We start from the raw sequence: 26,296 nt of genomic DNA, 5'->3' as shown, positions 1-26,296 counted from the left end.
TGGCAAAAAATTGATGTTGCAACTTGAATTTAGTATGCCACTTTAAAGTCTTGATTCTTGTTCAAATTTTGTCACATCATAAAACAGAAAGTCACATATACCAAACCTGAACATTTATTTCCCAGTCACAGGAAATAATCCTACCTTACATGAACTTTGGTACACCAGCACGTTTCAATGGCAGGGTTGTGTCTAGAGTTAGGGTCCATCTGCCCTCCAAATGCTTGGGTGCAGGGAAAGGCCAAATTTCAAACCTTTTCGAGTTACTTATTCAAACATAGCCCAGTGTTAAACAAAACATCAGCCTAGTGGCCTCTCTGGTCATTTTCATGTACCAAAGGAGCACACTACCTAATTTTATGTTGCAACCTCTACAGACAAAGGACCATGTTGAAACCATGTGCTTGGCACAGGTCAAGCAAGCATAATCTTCAATATATATGTGATACATATAACCATGTTGTACAGGCTGCTGCGACCAACTCATTCAGATTTAAAAAATTATATGTTATTGTAATTCACAGTCGTTGTACAATAACATATACATATTTCTCATACCTATGATACGAGGTCCTGAGCATGTTACGAATTGCAAAACAAAAATTGCATATTGTTCGCATTATAACTTGTATCTGAGTTCTGAATCTGATAATATATTTTTTTATCAGTAATTTTTTTTTTCTGTCATAATTTTTTATAAGTAACTGAGAATTTTATTGAACTCAAAAGACATAGCTTAGATAGGACGTATACAAAAGAAACACCTAGCCGAAAATAGAAAAAGATCACCTACTTCAAAATAAAAAGAGATTGAATCTAAAAATAAAAAGGTAATCAAATTATGCAACTTGAAACAAAAACAAGTTATAAAACAGCAGACAAAACAAACAGAATCCAAAAGAATTCAAATCATTTATATGCGAGCTAAACCAACTCAGATCTATAGAATAAGCAGTTCCAAGTAAAAAACTGATGAAGAGAGCCCAAAACAATGGCCATGAACCAACAATCCATCCAAGCCAAAAACTTTGTTAGAAAAGAAAAGAGATAATAAGCATGCATTCAGTCAAGAATCCATATCAATGCTTGAATTTTTCAGACCATGGAAAATATATCTTGAATAATGGAATAAGGAGAGGAATCACAAAATTTTACCCCTTAAAAATGAAAATTCTGAAGTATTCTAGTAGACTGTGAATTACATTTAAAAATATATTGGGCACCAACCTATCTGTGCAATGAACAGAGCCACTGATTAAGTCATCATCGCAATTAATCACCGCTCAAAGAACTTTTAACTATGCACCATATAACTACACATTACCTTCATCAATAAACTAAATAAACGCAAATCGAAGTATAGAATTAGGGTCACCACATATTTGGTAGTCAACAACCTTCAAGCATAAAAGCACTTGTTCAAGACCAAAATCTCCTCCCCAAAAACACTTCAGTCCAGAACAAGACTTGCAAAAAGAAAAACCTACAAACGAATATGAGATCAAAAAGAAAAATGAACCATAAGTTCCAAAATTAAGATAAGGGCTTAACACAATTAAGCAAAGTACAAAAAAGTTTATACCTTGTTGGGCCTCAAAAGCATCAACAGCAGAACCGTGCACCAGATTCAACCCCTGCCTCAATGTTTCCCATTACTTTTTCCAAAGTTCTTTGCAAATCCAACATGTTTTTCACTTGAAAATGAAACTAAAATGGTCGACCATCAATTTCAGGTCTTGGTCGATTCTATATCATGTACTCAATTTCAAAATACTTGAAACAACTCCAGATCACAAAATTCAAACAAACCATATCAGACATCATTTCGAGCATTATCCTCATTCAATAAATAGGAAGCTAGAATATCCTTCGTTTTCATTGAATTAAACAGCACTACCCATATCTTTCGTGAACATTCAATCCAGAATTTCTCCAGTTTCGCCTCACAATTGAGTAATTTGAGACCATGGGGAAAGGTAGCCAAACAAAGAAAAATGGGGTCAGTCAAACAATCACCTCCAAACTCCACCACCCTAACATCTAATTCAAATTACAACACAAGTTTTTTTTTTTGGATAACCAAATCAATGATTATTGCATTACTTATTATTCATTAAAGGAGAAAAATGGTCTCTATGTAAAGATTGTTTTTCTTCTTTTATTTTATTTTATTTTATTTTTCTTATTTTGTTTTCTTCATATTGACCCTCTCCTAGTTCCCAAAATCCAATAAATACTCTATTCTAGAAGCTGATATTACGACGGTATTTATTGGTCAACATGCAAAAAGTACGAAAAATTAGGATGGAAAAATGAAATTTACCCCGATTGCATGCAGATGTTCTTGAATCGAATCAACTTGTGAAGTACTCAGCAGATCAACTCATTCAGTTTTGTCATCTACCTCAAGGGCTGCATGGGCATGTTCCTCGACAGAATCCACCTCTCCACGGTGCTGGGTATATTTTTGTTGGTCTTTGCAGTACCGTGCTGTCTGGCTTGCTCCGCTACTACTGATGTGCGATCACTGGAAGCGACACCGTGCCAGCCACGGGAGAGATAGAGGCAGAGGGTAACAGATATGGGAAAAATCGACTGTGACACGGCGTGAGTGAGGAGGACGCCATGCGACGGCGAATCTAAGTGGCTGGTTGAGATCCATGGCGGATCTGAGTGCTGAGCTGCAGTGGGTGGCAGATCTGAGTGTCGAGCTGCAGTGGGTCCAAATCGGCCACATCTAAGGCGTGGTGGAGGAGATTAGTTCGGCGATGACCTTCGTTCGGCGACATCGGCTGCAGAGAAGGAGAGAGGGCTCGGGGTGGGGTGTTTCAAAGAAGAGAAATGAGGAAAAAGAGAAAAGAAGAGAGAGAAGAAATAAACAACTTTAGGGTTTTAACAAACGGAAACACTATAACAACGAAGTGAAAGGAAAAATAAACTAACACTGAAAAAATAAAGCTCAACAAAAAATATGAAGGCACGAAGATCAGAAGATAGAAAATGCAAAGAAGAGAGAAGACGAGATAAAATTTGCTTTGAGAAGAGGAAAGAGAATATGCAGATAAAAGACGAAAGATAAAAGATTGGAAAAAAAACACGCTGCCGACCACCAAAAGACAATTATACCTCTAAATATATGGAAAATGCACAGTACCTAAGTATCGAATAGCAGGTCAAAATGGATAAAATACAAAAAAACGGAAGAAAAAACGGATGGACAAGAATTTACTGTTTATTACTGTAGTGGCTCGATAGCCGCTTATATAATAGAAATAGATACAAGAAAAGAAGAAGAAGAAGAAGAAGAAGTACACTACTGGTAGAATATTATACATTACATAAATAGTTTCCTTGATTAAACGGGTTTTTGTTTGGTCACGTTACTCTTTTGGTCATGTTATATACATATATATATATATATACAAGAAAATTATTTATTGGTGACCAGTTATTTCTAACGAAAATGATTATTTCCTGTCAAAATGAATATTTTGTCATAAAAAGTTATTATCGTTACAAATAATCCGTCACAAATACTTATTTTTCTTGTAGTAGCTCGATCTCAGCTTTCCATCCTCTTGTGATCATAAATGATCACTATGCAGTCTCTCTTCAATGAGTTATCTTTTCACGGACAGATTGTTTTGATAGGGAAAAAGTACACTTTACACCCTCAATTTATTAAGGGTTTTAACATTTTACACTCTAAACTATCAAAACTAATACATTGCATTCTCTTACTAAAAAAACAATACTTTGCATTAAAATCAATAAACAGTAATGCTAGGTATAAGTTTAAAATAGACAAGTGTTCTTTATAAAAAAAATGAGTTCCACATTTTTATGGTGTTGTCTACTTTTTTACAAAGGAACTGTATGGAATTTATCTATTTAAAACTTATACAGATCATTACTCATTAATAAATTCTGATTGTTAAGATCGACGACGATAGATGATTTGCTATAATATTGATGGTTGAATATTAATGGAGAGTATTTAGTATCAATTTTTGATAGATTGAATGTAATATACCGATGTAAAGTACAAAGTCCTTAATAGTTTGGAAATCAAAGTTTACAATCCCCTTCCATCGTTCTGAGTTCGTAATGCATAACCGTGTGTCAGTGCTGCTACAAGCCCAAGACCAAGCCCAAGCTCAAACTAGTGCTAGCAAGCCATGCCTTGCCCATGAATTTGAAGTGCCAACAAATTTTTTTTTTTTTTTTTCGTGTATTTAATAGATGTTTGTCACTTTAAATACCAACAAAATATTTTTTAGTAGAAAAATTGGGAAAACTGATAGGATCCAATTGATGGAAGGGAAATAATATTTGAAATCGTGAAATGCACAAGTGCAATCTAAAAAAAAAAGAGTAAATACGAGATTTATATAAAAAAATTAATTTTTTAATAGTAGACTCTCATTCTTTTTTAAAACAATTGTGCGACACTTACACACTGTACGACTGTATGTAATATTAGTCTATTAGTGTGTGTGTTTTAAACTCCACATATGAAAATAACAACAAAAGAGGGTGTGGAAATGCTTTATTAACACAACACATTTGGTCTACAAAATGTTTTAAGAGTAATCCTTAATACAAGTTTTAAGTTGTGCAAGTATATTTGTCCACATCTTTTGTGAAAAATTAGATCTCACTAAAAAAAAATATATATTATTTTTTATAAATTTAATGATGAGATCCATTGTTTTACAAAAGAACTGTACCAAACTTGTATATTTAGAACTTATACAAATCATTACTCAATTAAATTTCTAATATATATATAATATAAACTTATAAATTAGATATTAGCATAAATCCAAAATTTATTTGTCAAAGTTTACAGATAAAGTTATAAAAAAAATACAATATAAATAATCTAAGCAAAATGAAACAACTCATGAACAAACTTGAATTCACTTGAATGTTAAATAAGCTGCTTATGAACATAAAAGCCAATTCGGCGAAAAGTTAAAACTCGAGTACTACTTACTCATGTTCAAATAGAAGTTAAACGAATAAATTAACTTGACCACCCATTAACTCACTCGAACTCAACACAATTACGCCTCTAATTAGATTATGTATATAATTAATTACATGTTAATTTGGTTGCAGATCAAATAATTACGTCATGAGGATCGAGATAATTAATTTGCAAAAGCTCAATTAATAACTTAATATATATATATATATATAATATATGAGGATTACATGATCACTAATATCTAGCTTAATTATAATTAATAATACAGGTCAAGACTGATTACAATAATACATTAATTTCTGAATGTAGTAGTAGTAGTACTACCTACTGGATTAATACTTAGTAGATCGAGAATGTTTGCTGAATTAGTTGTGCCAGTTCCTCTGCGCTAAGTTGACATTCAATTCCAACCTATTATTAATAAAACACATACCCAATCAATAATTAATTAATTAATTAATTAATTAATTAGCTTCGATAAATCTAATTAAAATCAAAACTGCAGAGTTTTTATATATATAACAAAAATAGATCATAATCCACACTTAAAATAAATTAAGGGCAAGTAGTGAAAACGGCTTCCAGCTCGTAGGTATCAAGTAAGAGAGGAGAAATGATATTTGTAATATCCTTAGGAGAAATGATACTGATAGTTGTGAGTGTGCAAGTATCATGTAATCACTTTGAAAAAAATGAATAAATACAGGACCCACATGAAAATAAATTAATTTTTTAATAATAGACCACATCCTTTTTTAAAACGACTGTATGGCACTTACACATTTCATGACTGTATGTAGCATTACTCTATTATTGATTGAGCAAGTCATCCGCATTCTTTTTTAATTCAAAAAATAAATCTATAAAAAAATTATATCTTATAACAGTGAATGTCATTTTTTGAAAAGAGTATACGAAAATAGCTGACTCTACGATGTATCTAAAATTAGAAAAATTTTATTCTTTATTTTTATATCATATATTATATATAATTTTATTTATTTATTTATTTATTAAATATGTAGTATATGAATAATAAATAAAAGAATTTTTTTAATTTAGTAAGAATAAAAATATATATATATATATATAATAAAATAAAAATATGTATAATGTGTAGATGACGCGCGAGGAGAAATACTCTTGAAATTATCTAAAAGTAATGTTGATGATGATCGGTGACGTACGTATATATGAGTAATTCTATATATAACCGTGAAGTGCGTAACCGCCGTGTAATCGCTTTGAAAAAGAGTGGGGTCCACTATTAAAAAATTAATTTTTTTCATGTGGATCCCATGTTTTATTCATTTTTTTCAAAGCGATTACGCGGCGGTTACGCAATTCACAGTTGTAAGTATCTTTTCTCCGTATATATAGTGGGTGGTTACCAAAACAATACATGCATTAAATGACTTGATAATCATGAGTAATAGTACTATTTTCAGTAGTACTACAACATTAAAGTTGGTCACTCTTTCGTTTAGATCGCCTTGCCTATTTTGTTAGTTACAAGTATTATATTTCTCCTGTAAGTTGTGATTGAACGTTAAGTTTGTTATCGGGTTGGATGAGATAAAAATTAAAAATAAAATAAAATATTTTTAAAATATTATTTTTTAATATTATTTTTATTTTAAATTTAAAAAAAATTAAATTATTTATTATATTTTATATAAAAATTTAAAATAATTATAATAATTAGATCAAATGAGATCAAATATTTTTTATATTTAATTAAATTTAATCTTATTATAATTATAAGAGAAATATTAATACTTATATAGCTGCAATCCATCTACAATCAATTAAAAATTTGTTCAAAAAAATTAAACACATCAAATTAAAGCAAAAGTGAAAATAAATATTTAAAAAAATATATATTATTTTACTAAATCATTGTGTAGAAATTGTAAATAGTTTGTTGCTTTATCATTTGTGTTTAAAAAAAAAAAAAGGCTCACGGATCTATATATATATATATATGTGTGTGTGTGTGTCATTGACAAATTTAATAAATGAGTTATATTATATATAATTATAGATTATGCAAGAGTTATATTTTAAAAAAATAAAAATAAAATTCAACGTTAAAAAATATAAATCGCATATTTAACCCTACATTTAGACAGCAATTATCATTTTGAAAAATATGAAATATTTGTGAATGGCGAAGTACTTGTAAAATGAGAGAGATCTGTTGTAAAATGGCTATAGTTTTACTTTATACCTCAATGGTGAAGGAGTTCACCACAGTTTCTTCAACAGTCCTTGTGCTTAGGTGGAGAATTTGAAGGGAGAGTTCTTGGAGAGCGGAAATTATTTTCACGGCTTGCCCAGGAATCCGAGGAGATACTGTTTTCAAAAGAAGATTTGGACCCGAAAAATTCACCTCCACTTCTGCTATGTGAGACTTGGAATTTGCAGCAAGCTCATTGACAGTACTAGTACTCTCGGAAGTAGCAGATAAAGAAGATCTCGAAGGAGATGGCTCAATGGAAGTAGCCATGGTGGTGGCCGGAGAGAGGTAACCTGCTTGGTGCAACCATGGCTTGTATGGGCTACATGGCTGTGGGGTTCTGGGGCACACGGCTAGGTTTAGTCTAGGGCTTGGTGGCAGCTTTATAGGGCTACGTGCAGGTGAGGGTCTTGGACTTGAAACCTGCTGCGCCTGCAGCTTAGGGCTCAGGAGGACTTCACTCATGTAGTTCACTTTTCGATGCTTCTTGTCCTCCAGACATTTTAGAACTTGATGCATTTCGTTGATGTAATCGATCACCCCTGCAATTATGGATGCTTGATCTCCCTAATTATTAACACAAGAATAATTAGGTCGTAATTAATTTATCTTGAAGATATTATAAAAATAAATTAATATAATTTTATACAACATTAAATTTATTTTATAATTTAACATATCATATTAAATAATTATATATAATTATAAATTTATTTTTATAAAATCTTTTTATCACTAAAATATTTCAACTTATCAAAATTTCTTGGCCAGGAAGACCATTTTGTATGTAATTCCAGATAAAATTTAGAACCAATTAAACCTAGCACTGTTCATGAATTGCTTGGTAGATTGTAAGTTCAAGGGTTAATTAACCTTATATCCTAACCAAGAGACGAAACAGTACTGGTTTTGAGAGCTGAGAGAAGTAGTACTGTAATGCAGATCAAAGGATCAGCATGCATGTAATTACATTATCAAAAATATCCTAACCAAGAGACGAAACAGTACTGGTTTTGAGAGCTGAGAGAAGTAGTACTGTAATGCAGATCAAAGGATCAGCATGCATGTAATTACATTATATCCTAACCAAGAGACGAAACAGTACTGGTTTTGAGAGCTGAGAGAAGTAGTACTGTAATGCAGATCAAAGGATCAGCATGCATGTAATGTATGTAATTTAATTGCTTACTCTTTTGACATAGAAGTGAGGCGTGAGTGACCTCAACACCGACAAACTGTCGTTCATTTGCTTCCTCCGGTTGCGCTCCACAGCAATATGAGACGTCCTTTGTTGCTCTACTTCCGGCCGGTTTTCTTCCTCCGAAGGATTCACCCCAGCTGCCGGCGTAGGCTTCGGCCTCTTGCTTTTTGGTACTGATGTTGTCTCTTGAAAACCTTGTTTCGAAATGTGATCCACGACTTCATGATTTCTCTTCGGAAGATCATGAAACCCCGCCACGCATTCTAACCCATTCTCCAAGATGCTGAAAAGATCATCATCATGATCTTGAGCCAAGCGATATTTGGTATCTCCGAATTCATCATATTCATAAAAATCAGACAAAATATCATCCATTTCCACACTCCGTATTTCAGAGAAAGCGTCGTACGTGGAACTCGAAGGAGTAGGAGCAGGAATAAAGATCAATCTGGACACTGATATTGGAGAAGTACTGCAGGTGTGAGATTATATATATTATATAAAATAATAATTAGTCATAAAAAAATTATATAAAAATTATATAAAAATTAATATAATTTGACATGGTAAGTCAATTATAAAATTATTTTTATTATAAAATAAATTTTATAAATTCTATAAAATTATATCAATTTATAAATTTTTTTTATATAATTTTTTTTTTGTAAATGTAACAGTTTTGATATATATATATATTATATATATATATATATGTGTGTGTGACAAGATCGATAGCTGGAAAGGATATTGCTAATTAAAAGGAGTTAATAGGAGAGCTAGCTCAAATGAAAGATCAGACGAATTAAATATATACAGGAGTGAATAATATTCATGGAGTGTTGCCCTCAGAATTCCAAGAATATGTACAAAAAAATGAGAAGTGTTTTATATTAGTAGCAGGTTCATCAAATTTTTTAGGAAAATGCTAGCTGGAGCTCCCGTTGGGCTGTAGTATTTTTTTATCTATTTATTTTAATTTTTTTTATATAGATATTTTTAATAATTTTAAATATTTTAAAAAATAAAATAAAAAATATAATATTATTAAAAAATATTTTCTTAATCATGAAATAGAATAAAAAGTAATATTTATTCTACTTTGTGATTAAGAAAATATTTTTTAATAATTTTTTTTTACTTTTTGATTAAAGAAGTATTTTTTAATGATATTTTAAATTTATTTTATTTTTTAAAAATATTTTTAAAAAAAAATTAATATAAAAAATAAATTAAAAAAATATACATAAAAAAGTATATATAAAATAATGCTACAGCCCCGCTAGGGACTCCAGCGGAGGCTGTAGCATCACCCAATTTTTTAATGAAATTATGATCCAAATTATTATTTAAACTCAATTTAAAACAGCTTTATGTCCGATTCCCACCAGGTAGAATATTATTATTATTATCACGGCTGCGTAAATAAATTAAAATTAATATAGTCTGAAAATAAATTTATAAAATATATTAAATTTATTTTATAATAAAATTAAATTAATTTTATAATTTAATATATTATATTAAGTCTGAAAATAAATTTATAAATTGATATAATTTTATAAAATTTTTAAAATTTATTTTATAATAAAATAAAATTAATTTTATAATTTAATATATTATATTAAATTAAAATCTGATTAAATTATTTTACTAAATAGAATTTTAGCTCACCTGCAACTCTTTTTAAAGATAGAAAGAGGGAGAAGTATGTTGGACAAAAGAGATGTATGCGGAACAGATGGGTGAGGTATTAATAAAGAACAATTAGAAGGATGATGAGGAGCGGTGAGCGAGTAGTTGGTAATTAGAGAAATATTTTGAATCTCGAATTTGGAATTTAAAAAATATATATATATATTTTTTTAATAGAATGATTAAAAAAATATTTTTAATGATATTATAAATTTTTTTATTATTTTTTAAATATTTATAATAATTAAAATATATATATATAAAAAATTATATTATTCGAAATATTTTTTGAATTCCCAATTCCGATCCGTAGCAGTACTCGGGTGATTAATAAACGTCAGCCGAGCTTGTCGGTACGTACCTCAAAATGATTCAGCTTTCCAGGCATGGGACCTATTTTGCGTAAATATTAACCTGACGTACATGTACGTCAGGGCTGTTTATCATAATTGTAAGCGACAAGCAGCAAGCTACAATAAGCAGTAAGTTGAACTTACTCATTTCTGACTTCTGATGGGGCATTCAAAACGAATCTAGAGAGATTCGGTACAAAGGGTGAGAGTTCGCAATAATGCTAGAGCAACCGTTGAGCTCTCGGTGTGCTATTTAAGTTTTTTATTGAAGTATAGGCTTCACTCAATGTTAATTTGGATAGAAATAGGTTACCAAACTCATCTCAACTCATCTCAATTCATCATTACAATTTTTTTAAATTTCAATACAAAATATAATAAACAATTCAACTTTTTCAAATATTAAAATAATAATAATATTAAAAAATAATATTCTAATAATATTTTATCATCTCAACTCAACTCAACTCACTTCAACATCCAAACATAACCTAAAATTAATGATTCTTGGATGAATTCTTGGTTTTCAAGTTTCGTTCTAAGTCGACTCAGCCATACATTTCATGGATAATCACGTTTGAATGCAAATTTTCCAAACAGACATTTGAGTCTTCACATGTGAAACAACACTTTTAAACGTTAAAAATTGAGCTGACGTTCTGTTTGAATAGGTTTGGTTCTCCGTTTGAATAGAATATTTATGTTGTTCGAAAGTAATAAGATTTATATTGTTCGAACAATATATTTATCCATTCGAATTAGTAGTAAACGTTCAAACAGGTTACAATATCTTTTGAATGGTTATAAATCGTTCGAACACGAATCGATATTATTCGAACGATATTATTTAGAATTCGGATTAAATACTTGGTCGTTCGAATAGAATAGTTCCTTTTCGAATGATGTTGTTTATATTTGAACATCACAGTTATATAATATAATTAGAACTTTATATTTTATTTATATTCGTTGTGTATATGTTTTATGAAGAGTGAACTAATGGTATACATGAGAAGATAACATGGGAGAGATGGCCAACCTAGTGGTTAAGCTAGTTAGACAAGGAGGCCGATATTGGTAGAGCGGGACACATTATAGAAGACTTCCGCGATTTTGTGTGGGATGGACAGAGCCTCTTTTCTATTATTAACGATAGAGGACGAGGCCCGATTTTTCAGCAGAGGGGTGTGGTCTATCCAAATATGGTTAATGAGTTTTACCAGGCCATGGGTCAGATGGAGACTAACGAGGAGTCATTCTTGTTCGTTATTCAGGGAGTGAGTATTACTATCTCAGTAGACATTATCGTTGATTTTCTTGGGATCCAACGTGAACTTGGTGCATACCCTGCACAACAATTGGTTGTAGTGACAAATGGTGAAGATGCCATCGAGGATGAGGCTCCAGCAGATGATGGTCCCACACACAATGAGATTCTTCAGTTGATGCATAACGATTCGGCTCCTCCATATGATGGCAACAAGGTGATCAAACAGGTTGATTTAGGCTTGCAAATGGTCCAGTCCGGTGATGGACCGAATATTTTCGGTCCATCATTTTTTCGGACCGGACTGGACCGATAGCGGTCCAATCGATTAGGCCTAATTTTTTTTTAAAATAATTAATTAAAAAAATTATTTAAAATACTAAATTAAATTAAGTGACTTATTAAGGTGGATTATGTAACAAACTCAATAAAAAAATATTTTATATGGTCAATAATAATAAATTAGATGAAAATTATATTATTAATTTATATAATTACTATATAATTAACTAATTGATATTATATATTAGTTAATTTATAGAATATTAACAAGTGTTAATAACATATTTAAAATTTTATATTGTTAATAGTGATAGGTTAGATGAAGATATATATAAAATATTGTTAATTTATAGAATATTAACAAGTATTAATAATATATTTAAAAATTTATATTGTTAATTGTACAATTATTATATATAAAATATATATTATTTTTTTCATTTGGTTCGGTCCGGAAAAATCCTAGACCGTGGACCGGACCGAACTTTTCAGTCCTCTAAAATGTGGACCGGACTGGACCGATCTAAGTCTCGGTCCGGACCGAAACGGTCGGTCCATTTGGTCCGACTGGACTGTTTATCACCCCTAGGTTGATCGTATCGCATTTTTCAAATGATGAATTTAATTGTCTCCAATAATATTGATCTAAGGAAACACAAGATTGACTTCAACATCGAGTGAGCTCAATTTATGTTACAGGTAGCACGGGGCGAGCCGATTGATACGCTTTTATACTTCCTCATCCGCATCCGATCTGAGTCAAGGTATTCGAGTGGAGGTAGTCTACCGTATGCATTGATGATCACTAATCTCCTAGTCCAATTTGGGGTTAATGTGCTAATGAAAGAGCGAAGGCAACCACAGATCGAGCCCCTTAACAAGATCACCTTCAGCAAGAGCAATGGCCACTTGCGGAAGGCTCGCATTAATGTTCCAGAGGCACAAGATAGTGGCACGGAGCGTGATCCAGCCTCTACTGATGCCGGTGTTGATAAACAGGTTGCAGGAGCTACTACAACGGAAATACGATCCTTGCTCGAGGAGCACACTTTTGATCCAAGAGATGGACAGGATCGCTACGCTCATCATGGTTCGACTGTAAGAGATTGAGGGATGCATTGCTGTCATCCAAGAGTACCTGGATAATCTTACATAGTAGTTTTATTTTTTATTTGACTTTTTCTTTTGTATCGAACGTTATCGATTTAATTACTATATCGTTTTTATTTGTTATATATAGCTAGATTGTTTCTTGTAAAAAATAAATTTACTTATTTTACTTACCCGTTCATGATAATATAAAAAATACACTCCCTAGAAAGTAATTTTTTTTTAATTGCAAATTCTTATTTACCATAATAAAAGTCATTAATTATATAAAATTTTTAGGAATATGATATATTTTAATTTACCATAAATAATAATAAATCCGCATAGGTCGAATTTTTTATCTTTAGAAAATGATAATTAATAAACTCAAATAATATTTACTTTTAAAATATTTGAATGTCTTTCAATAAATTTCTATAATTAAGCTTATTAAGATTGTCTACTTCACCTTTCGAACGCATATTATGAGCATTCAAACGGTTTATAACTTTGTTTGAACTATATAGCAGCCATCACGCCAGATTTATTTATAACTTCCCACCAAAAAATTCATTCGAGTGATTAAATATAGCGCTCCAATGAGTTCTAACTTTCCTCGGGCATAATTGTATATATGTTTCTGCCACGATTATTATTCAAACAGTTATGTCAACATTCGAACGTGAATAAAAATCATGTTTGAACTTATATTGGAGAGTTCGAATAGTATAGCAACATCCACGCCAGATTTATTTATAACTTGCCATCAAAACTTTAGTTCGAATGATTAAATATCTTGTTCGAACGGTTTCAACATTTTCCTAGCACAATTGTATATACTTTCTTGCTACGACTATTATTCGAACAGTTATGTAACCATTTGAACGATCATTAAAATACTGTTCGAACGTTTTTGTTAGCATTTGAACGGTTTTTTTTTAAACGCTATATTTCGCCCCAAAAAGTCTAGTTCAAACAGATATTTCTATGTTCAAACGCATAAAAAACTGTTTTCATGTTTTGAGACGAAATTTAATTTTTGTCCCAAATAAGTACTTTTAGGGACAACATTTAATTCGTCTCTAACAGATTTCGTCTCTAAAAATCAAATCTCTTGTAGTGACAAGTTCTTAATAGACAAGTTTTCCTTTGTAAAAAGAGGGAATCATGGATTCTAGAAAAAAAAAGTTTTTATATTTTTTTTAAAGTAGAGCCTACTTTTATACAAATACTTATTTGAGACTTATCTATTTGAGAGATGTAAAAATCATTTATCCTCATTATATATACCTTCTTTTGAATAAGGCTTGAAGTATTATATATATATACTATGAGAAATATTACGGTTATAAAAAAATTTTATAAAGTAAATGTATAAATTAACATGATTTTATATGATACGTTAAATTTATTTTTTAATAAAATAATTTTATAATTTAATTATTATATTAAGTTATATTAATTTATAAATTTATTTTTAAAAAATGTTTTTGTAACTTAACAATTATATCATTCAAAGCAATTGCAGAATTTTTTTGGGATGCAGATGTAGTACACAATTGTCTGATTATATGTGCGTATCGAGCAACTAACTTTTGAACAGGCTAAATTGTTGCCTGCCATTCTCTGCGTTTGCTGTTTGTCGGAGCAAGATGTACATAATTTAAAAAGAATAAACTCAAAAAAAAATTTAAAAAAATATTAAAAATTTAAAAAATTTAAAAAAGTGTGGAATGTGGAGTGTGGAGTGTGGTGGAGGTTGTGTAGCAAAGCTCATATACATATACGGAAAATGCTACATGCCCCGCTGGGATCCCGTTGGGCTGTAGCATTTTTTTATCATTTTTTTTTTAATTTTTTTTTATATAAATATTTTTAATAATTTTAAATATTTTAAAAAATAAAATAAAAATTATAATATTATTAAAAAATACTTTTTTAATCACAAAATAGAATAAAAAATAATATTTATTCTACTTCGTAATTAAGAAAGTATTTTTTAATATATTTTTTTTTTTACTTTTTGATTAAGAAAGTGTTTTTTAATGATATTTTAAATTTATTTTATTTTTTAAAAATATTTAAAAGTGTAAAAAAAAATCTATATAAAAAATAAATTAAAAAAATACACATAAAAAAGTACATGCTAAGCCCAATGGGAGCTCCCAGCGGGGACTGTAGCATGTTCATTTTAAATATTTTAAAAAAATCATAATATTATTAAAAAATACTTTCTTAATCATGAAGTAAAGCAAAATATTATAAAAAATATTTTTTTTAATTTTTTATTTTACTTCATGATTAAGAAAATATTTTTTAATATATATTTTTTTACTTTCTGATTAAGAAAGTATTTTCTTAATAATATTTTAAATTTATTTTATTTTTTTTAAAATATTTTAAAATATTAAAAAATTTATATAAAAAATTATTTAAATAAAACACATATAAAATAATACTACAGCCCCAGCGGGAGGCTCCAGCGGGACTGTAGCATCACCCTTATTCATTTAATTAATTAATTTATTATTTGACAGTAAAACAAGAACCGAGAATTTTAGGACTTGATTTCATTTTATGATGTTCATCAAAGGTAGACAAACTTGATGACGTGCATGCATTAGAAGCTGAGTCAAAATTTCAATATTTATTTATTGTAACAAAGAAAATGATATATATACATATTTTAAATGCACATATCTTGTGCAAGTCATTTATAAAAAAAATAGATTTTATTATAAAAAAGTGTAATTTTTTTTTTTTTTTAATGAGGTTCACAATTTTATAAAAGACTTATACAAAATTTATCCATTTATGTAAAGTAAGGGTGTAATCAATACAATTTGGTTTGGGGAGTTTTTGGATTGGACCGAAAATCTTGATCCACCCTTTTTCCAGATTGAACCGAACCGATTATCCCTATAGACTGGACTAGACCGTTAGCTATTGGTCTGGTCAGTCCAATTTGGTCCATATGAGCTTGGAACATTTTTTTTCTTTACTTTTTTTGGCAGATAAATTAATACAAAAGATTATTTGAATTAATAAAATTAAAATTAAGTGAGTTCTTTAATGTGAATTATGTAACTAACCCATTAAAAAATAATTAATTATAATTATATTTATGATGTTAATAGTTACTAACATGATTTATCATATGATATACTAGTTAATTGATAACATATTAACATTTATATATGGCTAATGAATATTAAATAATTTTATTGTCCATTTATTCTTCATGCTTACATGTAACTTAGGTATCTGAAAAAAAATTTATCTAATTAGTTTAATTAAGAGTAGATACAAAAGTATGTATCTATATATAATAATATGATTTATCATATGATATATTAATTACTTGATAGCTTATATTATTTAACATTTTATATGGTTAATGGCAATAGATTAAATGAAAATTATATAATTACTGTATAAAATAATATATTATATATATAATTTTTAAAAAAAATTATATGTAAACAATTTGGTTGGTTTTGGTCCAATCCGGCCCAAAAAAACCACACTTTGGGACTTGATAGGAAATTGAGTTTTGCAAGAAGCATGGACCAAAACTGACCAAACTTCATATCGGTCCTGTCCAATCCAGTTGGGTTTTCCGGTCTGGACCGACAAACTTACACCCCTAGTGTAGAGCACTCATAATAAAGTGCCTACACAACATAATTTGATTTAGAAAATAAATGTTAAAATTTCAATCTTACAATTTAAATTATATGAATGGTGTACTTTATATATCAACTTGAATAAAATAACACACATATGTAATAATTAAAAAACATGTTAGTATTTTTAGTTTGACTATATTTAGTTTCAAAACAATATATAATGTTTGTCATCTAGTTTGGGTTGATAGATAAGATTTATGTATGAGAAATGATATTTGTAGTTTTAATATAATTAGTGTTTTGCAATTGAATTATAGTTCAATTGGTAATATTTTAACAAGAGGGAGGATGGGATCGTTGGTTCTAATCACTTGAAGATGTTCTTTCAATTAGATGAGCGAGAAGTGAAACAAAATGATACAATATGCTAGAGATTAACATGCGTTCTTCATATATATGTAACTGTGAGATTATGAGGATGTTTGGATATTACGAGAATTCTTAAAAAATTTCATTATTTTATTTTCAAGCATCCCTCAAATATAAAATGATTTTTAATTTTAAAATTTCCAACTTTTTTTTTTATTTAATCCTTACCTAATCTATTCAAACATAAAAATCTTTACAAGTTTTATAAGTTTCAAAGCAAAACAAAAAAATCAATATAATTTTTACAAACTTAAAAAAAAATAAATATTAAGGAATTATAATAATTTGTTAATTTTATAATATTTTTATTCACTCTTTTCTCTTTTATTTATCAAAACTCAATAAAACATTCACTCAAACTATTTTATTACTATTAATAAATTATAAGATACTCCAACGTCTATCGATCGAAACATGCATACAATTATACATAGTTTTTGAATCCTTTTAATAATATTGTGAATCATTTTTATATATTTAAGAAAATAAAAAAAAATGTATGAAAAATAGAGTCGTGCACACCAATAACACTACTCTTCTCATTTATCATTCGACATGACAAAAACTTAAGAGAAATGTTTGTATCCCGATTTTGAGTCCATAGTATTTCTATCGAGATTTTTTTTATTTAGTAATTAATTAAATATTTTTTTACTGATATTATAAATTTATTTTTAAATATTTAAAGATATAAAAAAAAAATTAACCTAATCGGAACCATTCTTTTGCTACAACCTCAGAGATGAGATAAGATGAGATGAGATTAAAGTTAAAAAATTGAACAAATATTGTTAGAGTATATTTTTTAATATTATTTTTATTTTAAGATTTAAAAAAGTTAAATTATTTATTTTATTTTATATTAAAAATTAAAAAAATTATAATAATTAAATAAGATGAAATGAAATGAAATATTTTCCCAAAACAAACGAAGTCTTCGTGCATTAATTAAGGTACCGTCCCTAAAACAATTCATTCATTCCCCGGCGCGGACCCCCAGTAACCTGAAGGAGGCCTCATTGAATATTGCATGCATGCATGCATCCCGGGATATCCACGAAATTTAATTGCACTCATTCAATACCAAAATCAACACCCACACACACGTATACATATAATAAATTACTTAAATAACTATTGTTGCTGCACCTCATTTAACCTATGTATCTTGTAGCTAGCTAGCTAGCTTAAGCTACCTGCATTCATTTGATCTTTTTAATGCATTAATTGGGCTTGAATGTTGCATATATTAATTGTAAGGAAGATAATATAAAAGTAATGTTAGGATAAGTTTCAACCACATAAACTTTGTGTAATTCTTTTTTTAAAAACTAGACTACATGATCATGAGAATGTGAATTTGAAATAACTAAGCATTAATTTTTTTTTTCATATAGTTTGAATTGTTGCAAGGGCAATATTTCTGAATTAAAGTGAAAATTTTATTTTTTTTAATATGAGATTGTACGTATTTAATTGTAGAGTTGTTGTTGTTTTTTCGTGAGCCAGTTTGGATATTTAGAATATATTAGTATATTTATAAATAATAGTAAAATAATTTAAATTAAGATATTTTATTGAGTTTTAAAAAATAAAAAATAAAAAATAAAAAATTGAATAAAAATACTATAAATTAAAAAACTCTTGTAATATAATTTATTAATATTATTTTTATTTTAAAATTTGAAAAATAGTATTGTTTTTTTATATTTTATTTAAAAAAATTTTAAAAATTTATATTAATGATTCGATAAAAAAATTAAAAATTAAAAATTAAAAAATATTTTATATTTAAGTGATGATTGAGAAAAAAAATATACGAGAACATCTTAAAATTAATACTTGGAGAAGAGTGTTGCCAAACGGACCCATATACCATTTGGACGTGAATCTCTTAAATTCGCCCGCGGGGTCTTTTTCTCGATATGCAATCATTGGTTCGCAGGAAAATACTACAATTTATGCATGTCAGCTCTCCCGATTAACCAAAGATTCTTGGAAAATATGAAAGACAAATACTGATTAAACATCCATTGTGGTAGATGGTAAAACTTTGAGATTAGAGTTGATTGTCATTCATAGTACATAAACTTTAAGATAATAAAATTTTATGTATAGTCATTTTTGTATATTTTTTGTACACTTTCACTAATATGATTTATTACGTCATTTTTTTAATATAAAATAACTATTTTGACCAATCACATCAGTTAAATATATAAAAAATACATAAAAATGACTATATATAACACAACTCGTAAGATAAAGTGACTATAAATAGTTTCAAGACCCACCTCTGGCATCTTCACCAATGGTATCATCTTCCCCCTTTTCAACGTTCTGATACTTGTACAGACAAGAGCACAGCAAATAGTAACCAAAGTTGAGCACTCCCACCACCACTAAAGCCCAATATACATTATCGACCCTTCCACCATTCAAATTATCTGGTAGCCATCCAGTTACCCTGCGAACAAGATCAATCAATGCAGTGCTCAGATAGAAAGAAATCGCAACGATCAACGAAATCATCGCAGTTGATGTAGTTTTCAGGGACTTGGGAAATTCTTGATAATACAAAGCAACTTGTCCTGGAAAATGAAATGCCTCTCCAATGCCAACCAAAGCTAGTTGTGGAAACAACCACAAGGCGGACATGGGCACTATGGAACCGGGGCGGTCTTGGAGGTTGTGGGCTTGGGTTATTTGGAGTCGTTTCCATTCCATCAGTGCCGACATGGCCATGCTTAGAATGTTTAGTACGTGGCCTAACCCTATTCGTTGGAGGGGCGTCGGAGACGAATGAGTCAACTTCTGCCACATAGGACATAAGAAACGATCGATAATGGTGAGAGAGATGGACGTGGAGATTAGGACCACGACTAGGATAGACCCAGCTGGGATTTGGAAGTGAGGCCCAATGTGACGGTCCATGAGTAAAGCTTGGAGGACTGTCAAACTGGCCTGGATTCCTATTGTAGTACCTAAGAAAATACTGCTTGACCATAATGGGAATATTCTCATCAGGGTTTTGAGAGCTTGTACTTGTTGCATTGTGCATATCCTCCAAGGTTTTGCAATTGAACCATCCGATTCATGAACATCTCCTTCTGTTTTAAATGCTGCACGGTTGAGAAACCTGCATCAAAAGTAGTGTGTGTGTGTGTGAGTGTAGCTTTGAATTAGTAATAAAACTTCTGAAGTCAAATGGCCTCCCTCCACATGCTTGAGTAAATCATCATGATGTCATTAGCAATGAAAATATTAATGGTCTTGATTATGTTCCTATATTAATAAAGCTTATCATGTGTTTATAGTTGATTTGATGGACACTGTGATATCCTACACTGAGTGATAAAGGTAGAAAAAGTTCTTACTCTTTATAATGGTTCCAATAGGTTTTCAATTATATTAATGATTAGTCATTTTGGAGTAGAGGTTTAGATGTGAATTGGACCTCCATCGGAGCGTTATAGACATAACCTCAGTTATAATTAAGGTGAAATTGACCAAAAAAGAAAAAATTAATCAAACACAAACTTGCATCACTTCCATTTTGTAGTCCACTTCAACCACCACCACTAGCAACTATATATATATATATATATATATATATATATATATATATATATATATTGTAGGGGTACAAGCACCAGCAGCAGCAGTTTGTGATGGTGATGACCAATATCATAGATAAGAGGTTGGAGATTATTAGTGTTCCACAGAGGCATAAGCCTGCAGGTGTGGATAAGGGGAGGGAATAAATGTGGAGAAGTGGGAAAGCATCATGCATGCACTTGTCATCAATCCAAAAAGACTTAAAAACGCCTCGTCTGTTTTGAAAAAACATCTCATCTCATCTCATCTAATCATTACAACTTTCTCTACTTCCAATACAAAATAAAATAAATAATTCAACTTTTTCAAATCTCAAAACAAAAATAATATTAAAAAATATAATCTAACAATATTTTATTCAACCTTTTAACTTTAATCTCATCTCATCTCATCTTATCCCATCTCCGAAAACAAACGAGGCCTAAAATAATCAAGTAATTTTGGGAACTCAAAAGAAATCATTTGTCACTTTGAATATTACACCACTAATTCCATCCAATATATTTCTCTTAATCAACAATACTAGCTAGTAGTACTACTACTCCCCATCCTGAATCTTTTATCCTCTGTCTCATTAGTAATGCTGGTACTATTAATGAAATTCTATTTAAAATGTGTCATATTAGCGGCCAGTAAGATCAGAGATGAAGAATTCAATGTAGAAAAGTCATGGGTTTTTTAATGAAATATTTGTTAGTTTTCAGATTTTTTTTTTTCATGATCTATTTGGAATTAAAAAATGGTATTAGAAAAACCCTACATATATATTTAAGTTTTTAGACTTAAAAATGGGTTTAATTCTTTAAATTTTTGGGCATTATGAGGTTATTTCTATGTAATTTTTCGGATGGTGGCAATAAGAAGGGATTTTTGAAAGTGTTTTTCAAGGGAAGGGAGTTGGGCACAGAGTATTTTTTCTAAATTTTATCAAACGGAGAGGAAGATTTTTATAAATTCCCAAAGCTTTGGGAACCAGATGTACGTATAGACGAAGGGTGGGCCTACACGATAATGGTACGCATCATGGCGGCCTATCGAGCAGTTCCATACTACTTTTGGACATTGTAGCATGCGCAATTAATTAGAAGCAATTTGCTAGGATGCTCTTTAAAGTGCTGGGTTTGCTACTTGTGAATCCCACATCGGTGGGAGATGAGTGACTAGTAGACCTCAAGGCTTATAAATAAGATGACTTATTTATAAGTTTAATTAGAAAAATTTTAACTTTCACATATTTTCTCTTATATCTTTATAAGAAAAGGTCAATAAATAAATTTTACTAGAGTTACAAATTATTAGTTAAGTTTATGATTTAGTGTGATTAATCAAGAAGTTTAATCCTCTTAATTATAAGCTTAGAGGCTTGCTTCTAACTCTTCTGAGATTCATCGGTGGGAGAGGAGTGAGGAGCTGATCTCAAGGCTTATAAATAAAAGGACTTAACCTCTTGATTAATCACACTAAATTATAAACTTAATTAATAATTTGTAATTCTAGTAAAATTTTTTTGTAAAAAGAAAAGAGGTGATAGTTAAAATTCTTCTAGTGAGGAAGTTTTGTGAGTGTTGTTGGGATGAGAAGAAAAGAAGAAAAATTACGTGATTGTAATAATTTTTTACATTGTGTATTTTCTTCTATTGGTCTAATAGTTTTTTCTCCTAATTTGAGTTTTCACATAAATTTTTATGTTATTATTATTTTTTTATTTTTCTTGATAATCCTGTAAATGTTGGATGTTCAGGAGGTCCAAATTTCCAACATAAAAGGTTGGTAAAAACAAATGATTTCTAACCCTGTTACTTCACTCTCTAAAAGGGTCATCGGGATGATGGGGTCGAGATGACTTTTTTATTTGAAAGTGATCTTAATAATATATGTTATCCGTTCAAAATCGGACAAAACAAGGTGGGGAAGTCACATCCGTACGTTCTATCAAATCGAGTTTGAGTCATAGTTTAGATCCGATCCTTACATCTATCAAAAACATGTTTTGTTACTTGTTTTTTCCATTTTCAAAGCAAAAGAATGGTTTGTAACATGTAATGATGATTTGACGGCTAAAAAAAAAAAAAATCATGCAGTTTTAATAACTCATCACTTCCTACCTGAAGCTTTTTTTGGGGGTTGTAACTATTTCTGTGATTGATCCATCTTTTCCATAGTAGTAATCCTCGATTTTGGAGGAGAGCCGCACTTTCCTTTTCCGAATAGTGGCAACAATAACCTGAACCAAACCTGTGAATGGGCTCCCTTGAGGTTCATCATGAGTGTAGAATCGATTTCCCAAAAGCAAAAAGGCCAAGCCAATGAAGTTAGTGATGGCACTGAGTCCAAACCCCAATCTCCAACTCACATTATCCTCAATGTACACAATGGCCGTGTTGCTTATTGCTGAAGCAGTGTAAAAAGCAAAGAAATACCAGTTGAAGAAAATCCCTTGATCCTTTGGCTTATCATATTGGTTTGCTCCCATTGTTGCTAGGGTAAAACGTGTGCCTCCAACCCCTATACATGCCAGTGCTAAACCTGTGTATAGCACTGTATATTGGACTTTTGAGGTTGGTGTACTGCAGAAGCTGAAGCTTGATCCATTTTCACATTTCTGAGGTCTCAAGGAATCGAGAGTTGCTGTTAAAGCTAAAAGAATTATGCCCTGCAATGGTAAAAATGGTTTTGGATCAGACAAAACTCTTGACTTGTTTGAGTGTGAAGGAGAGTTATGCCCTGCAAGAATCCTGTTGGGGCATGTCTATAATACTGCCTTCTATGACAGCTCTAAAAAACATTTGGAGGATACAATATCGAATGCCATAAAAGACTTGAATGTGTATTCCTTACTAATACCAAGTGGATTGACTACTTAGGATGTGACAAGTGATGAGGGAGAGATTGTTGGGGTATGTCCACGATATCACTATCACGACCCTTCTGAAAATAGGTCTATATATAGAGTGTGATGTCGAATTTCAAAACAGATTTTAAATAGTCTTAGTTTTAGGTGAATTTGCCAATTCACTATCTAACATATCATATGAAAGAACAAACATATATATATATATATATATATATATCAGAAATTCAAGGTATGTATAACTTTCATTAACTGTCTCAACTCCTCTGAACGTCTGGTGTTTACAACTTCATACTCATGATATAAAAACCAAGTTCTGAGTTTTAAATGGGGTATTAAATTAAGAGCAGTTGTGATCTGTGGGTGAAAGTAGCCCTCGTGTTTTGGCTCCGCGGATGGGCTGAGAGAGAGAGAGAGAGAGAGAGAGAGAGTATTACCAGCAAAGAGATGCAGGCTGAGATTGAGGCAACGAAGAAAGAACCGAAAAAAGAGTCGGCAATAATGGCTCCAACGACAGGAAACAGATTGATGCAGCCATTGACAATGTTTGATATCTGAGCAGCATTTATGCTTTTCACATTAAATTCCTGAATGAGATACACAATCAAGTTTGCCTGCCATCCTCCAGATGCCAGCGTCAACCCCACAAAAGCCCCTGCTTAATCAAGACACAAACAATAAACACATACATACTGGTTCAAAACATTGTCTGTGTCTGTATGAGAGAGAGAGAGAGAGAGAGAGAGAGAGAGAGAGAGAGAGAGAGAGAGAGATGCGTACCGGCGATGAAGGGGAAGGTGATCCATCCACCTCTTTTGCTACCGGAGTTTGGTGTGTGGAATTCTGATCTGCCATCCATATTTGTGCAGGCCAGTCAACTGTATTTCTTCGAGTGGATGTCCTTTCTATAAAAATGCTACATTTTAAATGCTAATCAAAGTGCATATATAATGTTCTATGCTTAATTCCTTCATTCTCAGAGATAGAATATATGCCAATATGCCATGCCTGGCCTACCATAGTTTTCCAAAACTGGAGGTATGTGTAAGTGTATATATAATATATATATATGTATGTATGTATGTATGTATGTAAAATTATGTACACTTGAATTGTAGGTTAATGCATGCATGTTGAAGTCTACCTACCAATCATGATTGTTCCCACCCAACTTAGCATGCGAAGAATGGCACCAAAATATGCTAATGCAGGCAGGCAGAACATTATGTAAGCTTAATTAAAAGCTTAGGGTGTGGAAAATGATAACTTTGATAGCTTAGAGTACAAATTCGAAGAAATAATTAAAAGCTTAGGGTGTGGAATATGATAAGTGTTACACTCACAAAGAGATTTCACAAAAGTAAACTCACAAAAATATCACATATTCGTATTTCGGGAGTACCTAATAAATACCCGGTACCATTATAGCTTCCAAATCTATTATTTAATTTCATGACTTTCCCACTTATTCAATATATGATCTTGCGAATCCATATCTTGTAGAATATGCCCTTTTCTCTATTGCTAGACCAATGCACACTTTCTATAGAATCGAAGTTTTTTAAAATGTGACGCAGACTTGCACTCCACCTTGTGTTATGCATAGAGTCCCTCTTTTTGCACCCTAGTTGATATTTAATAGGTCTATTTTTATATATAAAAATGCAAGTTCTGAAACCAGCTTTCAACCTTTTAGGCAAGAAAGTGCACTGTGTCTTTCTCTTTACTTCAGTTACACTTTTTAGAAAGGTATTATTACATTGGGAATTGGCTCAAATTCTTTTTTTTTTTTTTTTTTGGTCAAAAACAATTATTTGGTATTTTTTTTTAATAAACAACAAAAAGGATTGAATTGCAACCTATAGATAAACATTGCTTTGAAGCAACGCATGAGGGATTATTTAAATATATATGTTCCTAGCTAATTGTTCATTTGGATTCAGAGAGTGTTTTATTTCATCTTATCTCATCTTATCATTATAGTTTTTTTTAAATTTTTATATAAAATATAATAAACAATTCAACTTTTTCAAATTTCAAAACAATAATAATATTAAAAAATAATATTCTAACAATATTTTATTCAACTTTTAACTTTAATCTAAAATCATCTGATTTTATCTCACTATCCAAACCAGACCTCCAAAATAGATCAAAAACCCATATGCAAAGCTCTAGAACTTGAAATTACATGTTTCTTCTAGCCTATATCACTCTTTTTTAAGGACTTGATCGAAATTGGAATACACAATGTCTATTAATTTGTTTATTTATTTCCCCCAATCAAGGAATAAGAATAATTCAGTTTGAAACGCCAATATTAATTTATTTCTTCATTCCCTTTTTTCTTAACCTTATTAATTTATCAAAACTGATCTATAATAATAATATCAAAACTGATAATGATATGAATTTCAATTCATGCTTTGCAATAATATCTCATGATCAGTATCTACTGCATGGACCAGGAAGTTCTAGTGCTAATTATACTGTGCATGCAGCATGCCACTACATACCAATTTTGACTCTGCTAGCTCCAATATCATCTCTTCAAAATGCAATCATAACCATAGCTCCATGCTTATTCCCTCCCATCAATAATAATACATATACCAATATCAAAAAAAAAAACTCAAAAGATCAAGAAGTGTCA

The 26,296-nt window shown here is 30.4% G+C and overlaps 2 protein-coding genes across 2 annotated transcripts; both read right to left on the bottom strand.

Annotated features, from left to right (window-relative positions):
• Positions 1 to 5,304: 5,304 nt before the first annotated feature.
• Positions 5,305 to 8,887, bottom strand: LOC109021805 (transcription factor SPEECHLESS-like). The gene is made up of 3 exons (XM_019004528.2): positions 8,422 to 8,887; positions 7,224 to 7,799; positions 5,305 to 5,404 (listed from the first exon to the last, which is right to left on the bottom strand). Exons 1-3 carry the CDS (start codon positions 8,806 to 8,808, stop codon positions 5,333 to 5,335), a joined length of 1,035 nt encoding a protein of 344 aa, XP_018860073.1. The 5' UTR covers positions 8,809 to 8,887; the 3' UTR covers positions 5,305 to 5,332.
• Positions 8,888 to 19,391: 10,504 nt separating this feature from the next.
• Positions 19,392 to 24,577, bottom strand: LOC109022074 (protein NRT1/ PTR FAMILY 2.7-like). The gene is made up of 4 exons (XM_019004875.2): positions 24,424 to 24,577; positions 24,081 to 24,298; positions 22,898 to 23,445; positions 19,392 to 20,313 (listed from the first exon to the last, which is right to left on the bottom strand). Exons 1-4 carry the CDS (start codon positions 24,500 to 24,502, stop codon positions 19,458 to 19,460), a joined length of 1,701 nt encoding a protein of 566 aa, XP_018860420.1. The 5' UTR covers positions 24,503 to 24,577; the 3' UTR covers positions 19,392 to 19,457.
• Between the last annotated feature and the right edge of the window lie 1,719 nt (positions 24,578 to 26,296).

The sequence above is a fragment of the Juglans regia genome, chromosome 5 (genome assembly GCF_001411555.2).
Source record: "Juglans regia cultivar Chandler chromosome 5, Walnut 2.0, whole genome shotgun sequence".
NCBI classification, from domain to species: domain Eukaryota; kingdom Viridiplantae; phylum Streptophyta; class Magnoliopsida; order Fagales; family Juglandaceae; genus Juglans; species Juglans regia.
This window is presented reverse-complemented; position numbering and strand designations above follow the sequence as displayed.